Source organism: Cibotium barometz, chromosome 7 (genome assembly GCF_041138505.1).
Source record: "Cibotium barometz isolate CiBa-2024 chromosome 7, ASM4113850v1, whole genome shotgun sequence".
Lineage (NCBI taxonomy): Eukaryota > Viridiplantae > Streptophyta > Polypodiopsida > Cyatheales > Cibotiaceae > Cibotium > Cibotium barometz.
In genome coordinates this window covers 59,769,839-59,787,274 of record NC_141052.1, presented here as the reverse complement: position 1 = coordinate 59,787,274, position 17,436 = coordinate 59,769,839, and the positions used below count along the sequence as shown (strand labels likewise).

Sequence of the window (17,436 nt, the reverse complement as noted above, 5' to 3'; positions counted from 1 at the left end):
CTTACCCAAACCCAGTTTAGGAGATTGAACAAGTGCAACACTTAAGGGGTTTGGTGGAAGAAACACAAAGAGAACTGGAGCCAAACCCGAGAAAAATCAAAATTCCAGACACAATGTTTCCTACGCAAGTTCAGCCTCACCGGAACCATAAACCGTTAGCTATACCTAGTATCATTCGGGAAGAAAGTGAGGATAGGACATCCGAAAGTGGGCAAACACCCTTCTTGCTGGAAAGAATGTTTAGTGAGGGAATGCCTGAGCCCATTGAAGAGGAAGTGATTCCATCTTCACAAGTCCCTAGTCAAGGGGCGATGTCTCGAAAAGTACCGTTGAATGTGTCTAAGCTAATGGATTTCATGTCCTCTGAAATCAGGACCACGATCATATCCAAATTATACGGAGATCCTGAGCTATTCTTAGCTCTTCGGGCATTTCTCAATGGAGAACTAAAGGCGGGGCTACCACAATTTGCAAATATGGATAGAGCCGACACGCTTCAAGATGAGAAGGAACATTGGAATCTACAACCCAATCTAGATGAAAACTCGATCGTGGAAATACCTATTAACAAGTTGGGACAGTACTTTGAAGGGGACGAATCTAATGCAACCCTCCCCATTACTACCAAGGGGTTAACTCTAAAGGGAATCCTTGATGGTGGTGCTGGCGTGAGCATTGTGACTAAAAACTGTTGGGAATCTATGGGAAGACCTCACCTCGAAGTCACAAACATAGTGGTTAAGATGGCAAACGGAACTATTGCTAAGCCTATTGGAATGTTAAGGGACCTTAAGATCAAGGTTCTGGGGTACAAGGTAAGACATACCTTCATTGTAATGGATTTCTCCAAGCATCCTATGTCATATCAAATGATCTTAGGACGTCCTTTCATGAGGGAAGCACAAATGGTGCATGACTGGTCAAAAAACCATGTCTACCTACAATTCCAGGACTCTGTCATTCGAGTTGATCTTGAGAATGGTCGTGCACATCCTTTAGGAAGCAAGGTTATCATTGATAATCGATCGGATACCACTATTCACTCCGCCCCATTAAGGTATTGCTATACATGCAAAAAAGAGACTGATGATGGGAAAGATTCTCTTTATATGGATGTCCTACCGGGTATGACTGAGTCGGATAACGTGGATTGGGTACACCTAGCGGCAACCATAGACACATGGGGGAATAGAGGCACAAGCTGGGTAACACCTGAGGGGCAAGATATGCCACCATTAGTGCCAATAAACATGATAGGTGTTATGCACTTGTTGATGGCGAGAAAGTGGCAAACTCCACCGACACTGAAAGTAGCGAAGACTCTTACCAATGCAACTCTGAGTATGAATCTCAAGAAGAAACTGACCCTGAGCCTGATGGGGAAAATGAATCAAATATTCACCCAAATGTGGAAGCAAGGTGCTCAAGGCCTAGGACAGTGACCTCTTGCAGTTCATCCGAAAGTGAGGGGGACACAAGTGAAGATCGACCAAGTGAGTCCGAATTTGATAGAAACAAAAATCAAAAACTTGGTAAGAAGAAAACGAGACATAAGCGCCAACGCTATCAAGCTAATGTATGCACTGCAATAAACAAGGAAAGATCCACTACAGAATGGCTTAGTTATGTAGGAGCCATTGATGCTCATCGGAAGATAGCGGATAATTGGGGACAATACCTCCAAAGTGTCATGTGGTGTATTCCGCAACCTCATGACGTCGCCCAATTAGAAATCGAAGAGAAGCCGAAACTAAGTCGTACTGCAAGAAGGCGGCAAAACCAAGAGTTGGCTCAACAACAAAAGGAAGTGGAATTGAAAGAAAAAATCCTGGCACAACAAGAACCAATAGACTTACACCCCGCACCCGAGCATTTCAAATCATTCACCACAGGGGAACGTAAAGTAGTCTACACAAAAGCCCAACGAACGCCTACCAATGGGAGTAGCGGTGTCTACGATGGCCCTGCAGTAGTTAAGGAGATAGACTTAGCAGATCCGGGTGAGGAGTCTAAACCAGTTTTTATTGCTCAAGACCTCACCAAGGCGGAAGAAGCTGCACTTACGAAGCTTCTTAAAGAATTCAAGGACATATTTGCTTGGACATATCATGATATGAAGGGTGTTCCACCCTCGGTGGTGCAACACACGATTCCAATGATTAGCACTGCTAAACCAGTCCAGCAACGTCCCTACCCAATGAATCCTAAGTATGCAAAGATTGTACAAGAGGAAATTGAAAAGCTGGTAAAATGTGGATTCATATACCCAATTGAGCACTCAGAATGGGTTTCTCCGATAGTCATCGTGCCAAAGAAGAATGGGAAACTCAGAGTGTGCATTGATCTCAAAAAGGTTAATGCAGCCACCAGAAAGGATCATTACCCCTTGCCATATTCTGAACATGTGCTTGAAAGAGTGGCAGGCAAGGAGGCATATAGCTTTTTAGATGGGTACTCGGGTTACAATCAGATCACAATTGCAGTCGAGGACCAAGCTAAAACAGCATTTATCACGGAGTTTGGAGTGTTTGCCTTTCGCGTCATGGCTTTTGGCTTGACCAATGCACCTGCAACATTCCAACGATTGATAAACACGGCCTTTAAGGAATATCTAAGGGACTTCTGTGAAGATTTCTTAGATGATCTTTGTGTTCATTCCTCTTGGGACGAGCACTTGATGTGTTTACGAAAAATATTTGAAAGGTGTAGATTATATCGCATCTCCTTGAACCTTTCAAATGCCAATTCTGGGTTTAACACGGAGTTATCTTAGGGCATATAGTGTCCAAAACTGGGATTTCCACTGACGAGAGTAAAATCAAGGTCATTTTGGAATTACCCCCACCCACCAACTACAAAGGAGTCCAACGGTTTATGGGCCATGTTGGTTATTATCGAAGGTTTATTCTATTCTTCACCGAGATAGCTCGACCATTGTATAAGCTTCTCATCGAGTTTATTTGGACCGAAGAATGTGACCGTGCCTATGAGCTATTAAAGAAGGCCTTGGCGAGTGCTCTAATCTTGAGAATGCTTAACTGGGATTTACTCTTCCATGTGCATATTGATGCATCAAACTTTGCTATTGGGTGTGTGTTAACTCAACCTAGAGAACACAAGCTAGACTACCCCATTAGCTTTGCCAGTCGAGTTGAACGATGCTGAGATGAACTACACCACTACGGAGCGAGAAGGGTTGGCAATGATATATGCAGTAAGGAAATTTCGTTATTACCTCCTTGCCACCAAGTTTGTTTTCTATGTAGATCATCAAGCATTGTTGTATCTGGTAAACAAACCATGCTCCACAGGAAGAATCACACTATGGCTATTGATTCTTCTTGAGTTTGATTTCACTGTTGTTGTGAGACCTGGCAAAAAACATGTTATGGCTGATCATTTGTCTCGCATACCTAATGGTGAGGCTCCTACGGGGGTTGATGATGACTTACCGGACACTTCCCTGTTCATGGTGGAGACAATGCCTGAATGGAGTGAGAAGATTGTTAACTTTTTGGTTAATGGCTTTCCACCCAAGGAGCTTCGTAAAGATCTAGCTCGAAAGCTAATCAAAGAATGCGAACCCTATTGCCTGATAGCCGGGACTCTTTATAAAAGAGGAAAGGATGACGTTCTTAGGCGTTGTGCCCGAGAGGATGAGTATCTATACATTTTGCAAGAGGCACATATGGGCGTAGCTGGTGGTCACTTCTCAGGAGACTTAACTGCGCGAAAAATCTTACAATCAGGGTATTGGTGGCCCACTATGTTCCAAGACGCATCACTCTTTGTGAAGAGTTGCGATGAATGCCAACGACATAAGAAACCCCAAAGGAAAGATCAGATGCCCCTACATCCGATCAAAGTAAACCAACCATTTGAAAAGTGGGGTTTAGACTTTGTAGGTCCAATTAGTCCAGCGGCCCGAAACACACAATCTCGCTATATTATTGTGGCCACTGACTATATGACCAAATGGGCTGAAGCGAAAGCGACACGTAAGGCAGATGCGAGGACAACAGCCAAGTTCCTCTTTGAAAATATAATCACACGATTCGGTTGTCCTTTTGAACTTGTGAGCGACAATGGTATGCATTTTATAAATGAAGTGATTAAGGAGCTCACAACAAATTTCATGATATCCCATCATAAATCTACTCCTTACGATCCGCAAGCGAATGGCCAAGTCGAGAGTACCAACAAGACTTTAATCTCTATTTTGACAAAGACAGTTGAAGCTCATCGCACAGATTGGGATCTAAAGCTTACGACAACTTTATGGGCCTATCGTACTGCGTACAAAGTGGCTATTAATTGCACACCATTCAAAATGGTATATGGCCAAGAAGCAGTCATGCCGTGGGAATTTGTCATTCCTAGTCTTCGTGTTGCTACTCAAGAGGGTTGGGATGGTAATCCCTTAGTAGAGTGTCTATATATCCTTGAGCGGCTAAACGAAGAAAGACAATTGGCTGTATACAATGCCCTTGTGGAGAAGGATAGAAGGAAAAAATGGTTTGATCGCCATCTAAAGGACAAGGACATCAAGGTTGGGGATAAAGTCCTGATGTATGGAGTGCGAAACGAAAAGAAGAAGCTCAAATATGCTGGTAAGGGACCATATAGAGTATGTGAAATTACCCTGCAAGGTACCATCAGAGTGGAGACTCTCGACGGAGTTGAAACCATTGGATTCCTTAATGGGAGTAAATTCAAAAGATACTATGACCCCCTGAGCGAGGAGGAGTTACATGCAATCCATCAAAAGAAGGCAGCTAAAGAACAAGTTGAGCTTAAAAAGATACAAGCGAGAGTCGAAGCCAAAGAACGTCAACAGCGTGCTAGGCGACAACGAGAAGCCAACTTGGGGATTACACAAGCATTTTTCGAGGAGGCAGATGAGGATTCACTGGAATCTGACCCACCTCTAAGATACCCAATTGAGTTACAGAGTCCTTACGGGGAGGTGCTGTATAATGCATTATTGGATACAGGAGCTCAACACAATTTGCTATCATATGGCGTGTGGTGTCAACTAGGAAAAGCACCTTTATCCAAGAGTTCTATCCAAGTTCAAGGAATCAACAAGAAGAAAACCCCTGTCTCAGGAATTCTGCACACTCCGGTTGCTTATGACAAGGGAACCATAATTCAAAGCTTTTTGCCTGCTGGTACAATGGAAGGGACTGTAAACTTAGGGCGCAAATGGATGATGGCCACCAAATGCAATATCGATTGGGCAACCAGACGAGTCACGACGCAAGAACCAACACTAGGTCTGACCACTCAAAATCCCGCACCTGTCATCCACTCAAATATTAGATAATGAAAATTCACAAAGTCCAGTGGCAAAACCATCTTTGATTGTTTGCCATTCCTCTAACGCTTCAACGCCAAGAGTGGAAACATGCAGGGTGGTCTCTAAAGCTCCGCTTACTATGCCAAAGAGTATATACAAATGGGTCCCAAAAGCTTCGTTAACAGCTACTTCCCCTGCTCAATCTCGTTCAGCCCACCAAGAAGCCTCGTAGGAAGAAAACAGCTACCCACCTGAGAAAGGGCAATGTAACATCACGATGGATCCCTAAAAAATTATTAGTAGCCCAAGGGTACTACGAGGGGAATGACCAGATTTGGGTCCCTAAACATAAGTTGAATCCCTCTACATCACCTGTAAAACCTTGCAAACCAATTGTTGCCACCCCAATGACAATTCAAGACCGTGGTAAGGGAAAGGTAATAGAGTGCTCCGCACCACTTCTTCCAGAGTTAGTTTGGATTCCCAAACGATATCGATCATTACCACCTAGCTCAGGAAGGGGGGAGCCACATGAAGCTTCTAGCTCCTCATGCCAGGCACACACTCATATAGAAGTTTCTACATGCTCTACACCTACTCTTGTCAACACCCAACAAAAAACTGATGAGTCTACGTCTCCCCTTGTAATAGTATCATCGGAAACCATTTCCTCCATTCGTCAATGGGAGCGTACACTACCATCTCTGCAATTGGATGTGGCCACAAGGGTCATAAAAAGCTATCTGCCCACATCACAACCTATGACCCGCTGGACAAATTGGTTCCAAGAGGCTGCAACATCATTGCAAATAATATGATCTACCTAAGGAAAGGGGGAGCATGTACTCACGCTCGACATTCTAATGCCTCCTCCTTAACCTTCTCCCCTACCATGTAATTGCCAAATTCAAGGGGATGTACATATATAGCTTCATACATTTTTTTTTTAAAACAAAGAAAAGAAAAACAAAAAATAGTAAAAAGAGCAAGAGCACAAAAACAAGAGAAATATCCGTATACAATCAAGAACTAGATTGACTTGTCATAAACCTACTGATGCTATATATGTGTTTGCAGATATGGCAGATGCCCGATCATCATACACTTCATCCACTCTTACCTTTGGTGAGAGGTATCATCTGTACCTTTCTCAGATATTCCACATGTGCTATCCTGTAATTGAAACTGAATGGGATCATATAGATGTACTAGCCAGAGAGGAAAATGTTGAGGAATTAGAATGGCTAATTCGCCTATTGACCATGACTGACCCCTACTCCGTAGTAGAGGACATATCCCCGATAGCCCAATGCTTTCCTTTTCCACAAGATGACTATCCTCGCATGGTTACATTTTTGATGAGTTTATGTGGATGGAAAAATGAAAAGGAAATATCTGACAATGATGAATGGACGGATGAAACTCATGGCACTACTGAGGTTGACTTTATTTATTTGGATGATGCGGATAGAGGCTTAGCCTTAGGGCTAGAACCAGGACTCTACAACATCCTCTTACCGTATTCTCAGTAGTAGTGTGGTGACTGGTAGGTAGGTTAGTGTTTTCAAGTTTTTTCTAGTTTAGATTCCTTAAACAAGTCTTGAAATTTTCACATTGATGTGCCTCTCGAGGTAAAGTCCTTGTTAGTTGATTGTACAGGTTGAAAAGTTTGAGGTGGGTTCGCTTTCAAGTCCTGAGACTGCTGCAACGTTCATCAAAATATATCTACATCAAATTGCAAGCTGTCTCGTCAAATCAAGGAGATCTCCAATTACAGGTGTAATTCTTCCATACCTACTCTCTTTCTTTCGTTTTTACTGTTCAATTAATTGCATAAACTATAATGCATGACCACATGGAAATTGTCAATGTACTACTTAGTTTTTGAAGTTGCTTGCATGCTAGTGTAAATCATTAATGAGCTTAACTTTATTGGAAATATTCCTAGGCAGCATGACGTCTTTAGTTAACCTTGGAATACGATTGTCTTAGGTCTAGGGTCAAACCTTCTTAATGTTTGACACCTGGCCATGTGTGTGTTGACCTCTAGGACATAGCTATTACCCCTTTGTCGAAAGAATGCAAGATAAATTATAGTTCAGGAGCGAAGATCAAAAGAAATAGATTTTTTTTTAAAAAAAAGCCTACAATAAATGGCAATACAAGTCTATGATGTGCTTTAATGTTGGCCTATCGCCTTATTGATACTTGGTAGGCGAGAAGTATTCTACCCTAGACCGCCGATGCCTTGGTTGGTAGGGGGTAGCCTTGCCTAAAGTGAGCTAATAGATTCTTGGATAATGCCTTGTGTTAATGGTACCAGGATCGATGTTAGTTTTGCCTTATGAAGGTCGCCATTGTGTGTAAAAGTTGTCACGTGCATTAAAAAAAAAAGGCAAAAAGCTCCTGTAACTCTGATGTTTCTTGTGTCCCTAGGCTTGTGGTATTAACTTGTTCTTAGAGTAGACACAGTGTGGTTATCTGTTTATTTATTAAGCTTGGTTATTTTCCTTGACTTAGGCCAGTTATAAACCTTGATTAACCTTTGACACCTTGCTTACTCTTGATTTACTTTAAATAATTTTAAACTCCTGTTAATTTGCTACACTAGCTCATTCATGTGACCCTTAAACTAAGTTCTCATAGCAACATCCATTGTGGTCTAACATGCTTGAATTTATACACTTTATATCTTTTGAATTCCAGCATACTTTCACTCTACTTCCCTGTTTTGCAGACAGTCAACAACAACCCTCTCGAGCTTACCATACCCTAGCTTCCGAGGACGGAATCTACATCAAGAAGGGGGGCATGTTAACCTATGACGGACATTGAAACGTACTATGTTTTACGTCATTAATTTAAATATTCTGAGTCATGGGCCGGGCTTGTCGGCACCATATGTTAAGGATGAAGGGATTGGGTGATCGTCGATGAGAGGCGCACCTTGAATATTAGTAGGATAAGGGTTAGGATCGACCGGCCATGTATGGGCGCCCAAGTGTGAACGGCCAAGTCACCTATAAGAGTCAAATGTAACCCTAAAATCATCATTCTCATGTGTTGTGAATACAAGAGTGCTCTTGCCTTATCTCCTTGGTTTCCTTCTCCTGCGTGTGTGAGAGAGAGAGAGAGTGAGTGAAGAGAGCAATCGAGCACTGTGTAGTGGCACGGCGGCGGAGAGGCGGTAGAGCGGCGACGGCGGCTCCTTCTTCACTGCTGCGACGCGGGAATCCTTCAAGGCGGCAGTTGAGCGGTGAGTGACACACCCTTTGCATTCTGTTTGAGCTTCCTTCCCTGGTTGTATGCTTGCAGCCATTCGTGGCTCGTATACGGTGTCCGGCAAGTCCCCAGCTACTACGATCTGTGCGGCAAAAGCGCACAATTTGACAGCCTTATCATCCAAGTTTCTATGTTGTTGCACAGGCACTAAAGCATAGGCCAAGCAACCAAAGACACGCAAGTGACCAATAGAAGGCTTCATACCATGCCAAGCTTCGTATGGAGTAACAGACTGCAAGGCATTAGTGGAACACCTATTGAGTACATATGCAGCACACATGACAGCCTCAAGTCAAAACACATGTGGCAAAGCTTGGCTCTTGACCATATATCATGCAATCTCCATAAGTGACTTGTTTTTCCACTCAGCAACACCATTTTGCTGAGGGGTATACGACACTGTACTTTGGTGTTTTATCCAATGACTGGCCAGAAATGCATCAAACTCTTTAGACATGTACTCCCCCCCTCAATCAGAATGGAGGGTGCCTACAATTGGATACATTTTCAACCATAAGCAAAAACTATTTGAAGCACAAAAACACTTCGGACTTTTCCTTTAGTGGATATACCCATGCATGCCTTGAGTAATCATCAATGAAAGTCACGAAGTACAAGTGTTTACCAAATGACGGAGTTTGCATAGGCCCACATACATCACTGTGTACAAGTTGCAATTTGCGAGTGGCATCCTTTGGAAACGCAGAACGCTGCATTTTGCCCAAAATACAGCCTTCACAGACATGTTTCAATGGTGCCTCAAGAGGGGGCAATGAAGCAACCATATCAAATTTCTGCAAACGCAGCAAACTAGCAAAGTTCAGATGACCAAAACGAGCATGCCATAGTTTTGCATCTGAAACTGCCTTTTCAAGAGAAACTGTATTTGCTGAATCTTCCACACACTTGTCATAAGAATTGAGCCTATACAGCCCACGAAACAAGGTGCCAGATGCAATAATCGTATCACCAGAAGTCAAATCATAAACACTACATTTGTTATCCACAAATTTGACTACAAATCCAAGTCTAGCAAGCACAAAGATAGACAATAGATTCTTCTTTATCCCTGGCACATACAAAGCATCTGAAAGTGTGAAAGCGCTGCCATTTGCAGTAGTAAGCATAATTTTACCAATGCCCTTCACTAGGTAAGAAGCATTATTGGCACATGTGACAGTATTCCCATTAGAGACAGCCTCAAGACAAGTGAACATACCACGATGCGAGGTAATGTGCTTTGTAGCACCACTGTCAAAATACCATACATCAGAGTCAACAGAAACTGCCAAACATGCATCATGTACAGATGGGTCATACTGGCAATACACGCTAAACGCCCATTCTGTATCCTGCACAATATTTACAGAATCTGCATTTGTAGAAGCATCCACTATTATGGCTGCATTTGACTCTTTCTTCTTTGCCTCTTTAGCTTAGCCTTTAGCTTAGGGCAATTCTTAATGACATGATCAGTTGCCTTACAATAGTTGCACCTGATCTTTTTCTTGCCTTTATCAAGAGCCTTCTCAGACCTATTGTTGCTACCTGTGGAAGGAGAAGAAGTTGCAGGCCTACTAATAGGAGAAGAAACAGTGGAAAGGGCTGCCTTACCACTTCTTCTCTGCTGGGCAGCAACAAATGCCTAATCAACTACATGCTGCCTAGCCCTATTTTGCCTAGACTGTGCTTCTTGTAAGAGCTTGTTGACTAAAGTATCATACTTGACAACATTACTCAGTAACAAGTCTCCACGTGGAAGCAAAAGTCTGATATGACTCAGGTAAAGCATCAAGAACAGACACAAGATGTCCTCATCTCGCAAATCTTTTACCATCTCTTCTTTTTTCTCCCAGGTGGTGTCTTCCACTTGACTTAAAACTCTCTAAGGACTCTGCTCCTTAGAACCTTCTCCTGAATGTCAAGGATTTCTACAGGTTGGAGTACCATCTGGCCTTGAGTCGGCGAAATCAATTGTTCATCACATCAAGCACGTGACTCGGGCTGGGTACATATCTCTTAAGCAAAGTGACATGGAATACATTATGTACCTTGAGATGGGGAGGAAGAAGAAGTTTATTAACTAGATCGCCTACTTTCTTTATAACAGCATACGGTCCATAGTATCTAGGAGAGAGCTTCTTGTACTTCCCTAAAGATAAGGAACTTCTTTTTGGCCATACTCGAATGAAGACCATATCTGATTATTCAAACTCTCTCTCTGATCACTTTTTATCTGCATATTACTTTTGCCTATCTTGGGCTACCTTAATATCTTTACGGATTGATTGCATTTGCTGGTCCATGTCATTAAGCATTTGTATGGACATCTCGACTTTGATTACTGGGTCGGACCAAGTCAATGGTATAAGGCAATCTTGTCCATACAGATCTTTGAAAGGGCTCATCCCAATGCTTTGATGATAAGCATTATAAGCAAATTCAACTAGGTGCAAATGGCTTAACCACTTCTTGGGTTCCTTGATCGAAGGATATTTTCTATTACCTGATTCACTCTTTTAGTCTGGCCATCTGTTTCGAGGTGATAGGCTGTACTGAGATCCAAGAAAGTTCCTACTGCTTCGAAGAATGCAGTCCAGAATTTTGACGTGAACTTGGGATCTCTGTCACTTACTATCTTCCTGGGTAAGCCATGAAATCTGAATATCTCTTTAAGGAAAACTCTGGCAACATCCCCTGTAGTGTATGTATCTTTCACTGGAAATCTCTGGCAACATCCACTGCAGTGTATGTATCTTTCACTGGAATCAGATGGGAAACTTTGGTTAGTCTGTCAACTACCACAAAAATGGAGTTGTAACCTGATTGTACTGAAGGTAATCTAGTGACAAAGTCCATACTGATGCATTCCCACTTTATGGAATGTCTAGAGGTTGTAGTTTTCCTGGCATCTTGACTCTCTTTGCCTTGACTCTCTGACACATTAAGCATTGCCGCACATGATCAAGTACATCCTTTTTGAGTCCTGGCCAAAAGAAGCTTTTCTTCATAGACATATAGGTTTTTATAAACCCTGGATGTCCAGCTATCAGGCTATCATGGGCTTCTCTCATAATCCTTCCCTTTATTCCCTCTTCATTGGGAATACATAGCCGATTATTATAATACATGCATCCTTCATCCAATTTGTACCCAAGAACTTGACTCATTTCCTTAGGAGTCTTGCTTTCCTGCATCAGAAGGGTAGCAATAGGGGCAAATAATTTGTCCTGCATGATTCTCTCCCTTGCTTCAATGATTAATGGATTTCACACCACTGAAATTGCAAGCAAGGAGGTTTTTCTGCTGAGCGCATCTACCACCACATTTTCTTTCCCTGGCCAATACTTAATTTCAAAATCGAATTCCTGTAGGGTCTGCATCCATCTCCTTTGACGCAAGTTGAGATCCCTTTGGGTAAAGATCCACTTCAGACTTTGATGATCTGTCTCATCAAGGTGAACCTCTATCCCAAAAGATAATGTCTCCATAACTTCAGAGCATAAACTACAGAGAGTAACTTCAAGTCATGGTGGATGGCATAATTTCTCTCATGTGTTCTGAGCTTTCTAGATTCATAGGCCACTGCATGGCCTTCCTGCATAAGAGCACCGCCTAGGGAAAACCCACTGGCATCAGTAACTACCTCAAAAGGTTTGGTAAAATCTAGCAATTTAAGGACAAGGTTGGTTACTAATGCTGTCTTCAGCTTATCAAAGGCACTCTGACACATTGCAGTCCACTCAAATAGGGTACTCTTCTTAAGAAGGTTAGTTAAAGGGGATGCTATCTAAGCATACCTGGGTATAAAGATCCTATACCATCCGGTTAATCCTAGAAATCCTCTGACTTCCTTTACCGTCTTGGTTTCTGGCCAATCTACGACTGCTTGGATCTTTGCGGGGGTCAGGAGAAATCCCATCTTTAGACACTATGAATCCCAAGTATTCTACCTGGTGTGAGTAGAGAAAGAATACTTTCTCTTTTTTGCAAAGAGTTGGTGCTTCCTTAGGATTTCCAGGACCTTACGCACATGATCTTCATGATCTACAACATTCTTTGAGTATACCAAGATGTCATCAAAGAACAAAATCATCCAAGTATTCTCTAAGAATATCCTACATAAGACGATTAAACATCACCGGGGCATTAGTCAATCCAAACGGCATGATTGTGAACTCATAATGCCCATAGCGAGTATTGAATGCTGTCTTCGGGATGTCATGTTCCTTAATTCTGATCTGGTAGTACCCGGATTTAAGATCTATCTTTGTGAAAATTTGGGTCCCACTTAACCGATCCAGAAGTTCATTAATCCTAGGGATAGGATACTTATTTTTAATTGTTAATTGATTCAACTCTCTGTAGTCATCAATATAGAGTCTTAACATTCCATCTTTCTTCTTTTGAAAGAAAACGGGCGCACCCCAAGGTGAGACAGTGGGTCTGACGAATCTATGCTCTAACAATTGTCTTAACTGCTCCTTAAGTTCTATGGCTTCAAGGACTGGCATTTTTTATGCACAATGGGCTACTGGCTAAGCTCCGAGGGTTAACTCGATCTCATGATCTACTTCACGAGACACAGGCATCTCAGTCAGCTATTCTGGGAACACATCTGCATACTCACTTAACCACTCTGGTTATTTAGCCTTGCATTTTACATCTACTACTGGATTCATCTTAACGACATAAACAGCTTGCCTCTTTCTGAGCCCTTTTAACAATTTAGAAGCCTTGACTAATTGTAGCACTAGGGATCCAGAAATTCCAGTTCCTTGAACTTTATTCCTGTGAAGGTCAAGGAAAGAGATGGTTCCATTGTGACAATGAATGTCAGCCTGATTCTTATGGAGCCAATCCATTCCAAGGATTTCATCATAGATTCCCAAGGGTAGGACTCTAAACTGGCAATCTGTTACGTTCCCATCTAGACTAAACTGAATAAGGTCTGTCGTCTCAAGGTGTGTGAAAAGAATCTTTCCACTGGCCAAATCCACTTGCATAGGTTTTCCTGATTTTTGATTTAGGACTAACTTACACAGACATCCTGGGAAAATAAAAGAATGAGTATTGCCTAAATCAATCAAAAGCTTGAATCGCTTACCCTGGTACTCTACTGGAGTCTGGAGGACTGAAAATTGAGGATTCTTCCCCTGATGCTCAATTGTGGCATAGATCTATCCTTTTTCTTCCTCCACTTCCTCAGCTATAGTGACGGATCTAGCTGCTGCAGTCTAAAGAAGTGGAACTCTCTCTCTCTTGGTTACCCCAATTCTGGGAGGGATTTCGGAGACTGCTTTACTTGGATGCTGCAGGCTGAGCTGGCACCCTTTTGGGGTTGCCCTAATTTTGGTGCGCGGGACCCTGATTGGACTGATACAAAGGACTCTGTCTCTGAATTCTGGGACCCTGGCTCCCTTGGCCCATAGAAGGAGATGGGCAATCCTTGAGCTAGTGACCAAACCCGTGACATCCGAAACACCTGTTCAAAGCTCTTCCCTCTGCATTCTTGAAAGAGCCAAAGTTCCTGAGAAAGAGCTTTGAGGAAAAGGTCTTTCTTCATTCTTGAAACTTCCTAACTCCAGATTTTGGTTGGGACATTGGTGTCTCTTTGGAGACGGAAGGTTGGAAGAACTTCCCGGTGTTTGGAATCTCTTGAAGGATGAGGGAGCTGGCTTTGGCGGGACTATAACGATGAAGGCTTTGGCGAAGTCCTTTGCCATTCTTATAGCTCCAGCCATGGAAACTAGCTTGCATTCTTGACCAAGGTGTCTAAAGGTTCATTCATTCCCTGAATAAACCTGGCCATGAGTTGCTCTTCGTCTAGTGGTGGTGAGTACTTGAGGAGAAGAGCAAATTCTTGATTATATTCTTCAATAGTTTTGCTCCCCTCCTTTAGCTCTAAGAATTCATTCATCTTGGTTTCCAAAAATCCGGGGGGGGGGGGGACAAAATATCTTCCTTCGATAAGCTTTGAGATCATTCAAGGACTAGGTATTCCTATCCAGATGGTTGGTGTCGCAATGGTTTCTCCATGCCACCCTGGCTGTTTCCACAATCTTCAGCCTAGCAAGAGCCATTTTACTCCTCTTGTTGTATCTGGTGGCATCAAAATATTCCTCCATGGCTTCAACCCACTTCTCCACAGCCTCACCCAAGTTCTCCCCTTCACCTTTGAAGGGTTGTGGCTAGTTCTATGCGAAGAGCCTTGCAAAAATCGGGGTCAAGCTCTTCCTCATTAGTGAGAGGATCTAGCTGTCGACCACGATCTACTGCCAAAAATGATACATTATTAAATTTTTATTTTGATTTTGTCAAACAAGATCTTAAGAAAATAATTGCTTATTGGAGATCTATGACATATGTCCGAGTAACAGATCTTGCTTCTTCAGTGTTGAGGAATGTTTTGACTTTGCAAAAATGTCTTGGATTTCTATAAACAACTCTAATTCCTCATCAGCACTCTGCTTTTAGCACTATTCTGAGACTCCTTTTTTAACAGCTTTAAAGTAACATTCTTCTCATCCAAGTCCTTCGGTCTACATAATTTCATCACATGACTAGACTTGTCTCGCAGTAGAAACACTTTGTCTTTGATTTCTTCTTCTAAGAAGCATTGGGATTATTGGAGCCCTTCCCCTTACATTTCTTTGCATTTGGAGCCCTTCCCCTTACATTTCTTTGCATTTGGAGCCCTTCCCCTTACCTCCCTTACCTTTCATTGCATTTTGTCAAGAATATAGTGTCACTACCATCTTTGAATTTAAAACACATCTCTTCGACCTTCACCAATATTGCGCACATGCATGTTTAATGATGTCACCAAAATATCATTCATCGGGGAAAAAACTTGATCCACATGTATGCCAATTCTTCATTGGCCTCAGTTACCCCCACTTTTTCCACAATTGGTTTTGTATATTCTTTACTCAGGGGGTTCACCTCAAAAAATGTTAGTGTACAGTAGGAGGGGTTTTTTAATTAGATACATTGAAAAAAATTAACAGAATTACATTAACATGAGGGGTTTTTAATTCAACTTTAGAAAAAATCTGTTAGTTCATAAGTAAAGAGGGGTTGTTTTATTGGGGGAGAAATTTTAGTTAAGGGGTTTTTTAAATACCTCTTGAACGCACATGATACCAAGGGTTTTCTAGTAGTGCACCCCCCAAGATTCTTTATTCACAGTATGCACTGCTCAATTGCTTCTTCTTTAGAATGACTTTTTACGTGCAAGCTCATTCTCAAGGATTTGAATCCTCGTCTGATTCCTTATCTCATATTGGTTCTTAAGAACTTACCATGCTTCAGAAGCTGTGGGTGGTAGAGTAAGCTCATTCTCAAGGATTTGAATCCTCGTCTGATTCCTTATCTCATATTGGTTCTTAAGAACTTACCATGCTTCAGAAGCTGTGGGTGGTAGAGTATGTTGAATCAAGGTTACGAATCAGTGATGGTGATGACAACACATAATGTATCTATATTTCTTTACATCCACACTAAAGAAAGATTAGATTTTGCTAGTATGGTTTGTAGTAGTGAATGAAAAGATGTAGGGAGGAAGAGAGCTTAAGCTCTTACAAGCACACACACACACACTCACATAAACCCTAGAAGAGAACACACAAGATGAGAGGCTAAAAATTGTTGTTCTTCTTCTTCTCCACAAAAGGGTTCTACAAAAAAAGATAAAGGAAATACAACATAAGTACTAATACTATGTACACACAGTCCATAATGTGAACACGCTAAGTGAGTGAGCTAGCAAGATAAATATGCCATAACTCAATGGTGGACTAGTAGTAGCTAGTGTAGTCCAGCTGCTGCAGAATCACTGGCAAAGATCTATCACGTCAGTATCCTACCAAACACGCCAGTGATGTAAGTGGCAAAAATGGTCACCTAGGCATATCATAAGTGTCAGCTTGTTTTGAGCTTGACATCTCTACACTCCTCCTCAAGCTCAACTTCATATTTAGGACTCCAAGCATAGTCTGGAATCTCCAAAGTTTCTCTGCTCCCAAGGCTTTTGTGAAAATGCTAGCTATCTGCTCCTCTGTGCGCTAACATACATGAGATCAATATCTCCTGCTAGGACTCTCTCTCTCTCTCTCTCTCTCTCTCTCTCTCTCTCTCTCTCTCTCTCATGAAATGATAGTGGACCTCAATGTGTTTGGTCTACACATGAGATCAATATCTCCTGCTAGGACTCTCTCTCTCTCTCTCTCTCATGAAATGATAGTGGACCTCAATGTGTTTGGTCTACACATGAAAAATTGGGTTTCTTGCCAATTGTATACTGCTAAGGTTGTCACAATAGATGACAACTTGTCTGTCAACTTGCAGCCCCAAATCACCAAGTAGCTTGCGCAACCAAGCTACCTCACATGCTGCCATTGCAGCACCCCTATACTTTTCCTCTGTACACTCAATAAGGCAAATGTTGGCTATTTTTTGCTGCTCCATGTCACAGGACCACTGGTAGATCTCCTATCTATGAGATCACCAGCCCAATCTGCTCCAGTGTATCCAAACACCTGCAACTCCGTACTAGCCTCATAAAAGAGACCATAGTCTATTGTGTGTAGATTTCACATAGTGTAAGGTGTGCCTCACACCATCCAAATGTGGCTTCTGAGGAACCTGCATAAACTGACTCTACAATCCAACTGTATAGTTCAAATCTGGCATGGTGATCATCATGTAGATCAAGTTACCCACTATCTTCCTGTACATAGTAGGGTTTTCCAAAATCTCACTCCCCGCAATTGCTCTCAACTTGCCATTTGAATCTAATGGCATAAAAATTGGCTTATAACTAGCCATGCCATATATTTGGACAGCATGGCCAA

The 17,436-nt window shown here is 42.2% G+C and overlaps 1 protein-coding gene across 1 annotated transcript; it reads left to right on the top strand.

Annotated features, from left to right (window-relative positions):
* Positions 1–233: 233 nt before the first annotated feature.
* Positions 234–16,057, top strand: LOC147637263 (uncharacterized). Its single transcript, XM_086801029.1, has 2 exons — positions 234–1,257; positions 15,975–16,057. The coding sequence occupies exons 1-2, from the start codon at positions 237–239 to the stop codon at positions 16,055–16,057; spliced, it is 1,104 nt and encodes a 367-aa protein (XP_086657155.1). The 5' UTR covers positions 234–236.
* Positions 16,058–17,436: the final 1,379 nt, after the last annotated feature.

Bases quoted from the DNA above. Each gene is read 5' to 3' on its own strand.
- LOC147637263 (XM_086801029.1), top strand. From the start codon at position 237: ATGTTTAGTGAGGGAATGCCTGAGCCCATTGAAGAGGAAGTGATTCCA. The intron at 1,258-15,974 runs GTGTTATGCACT...TTGGTTCTTAAG, and splicing joins AGTGCCAATAAACATGATAG to AACTTACCATGCTTCAGAAG.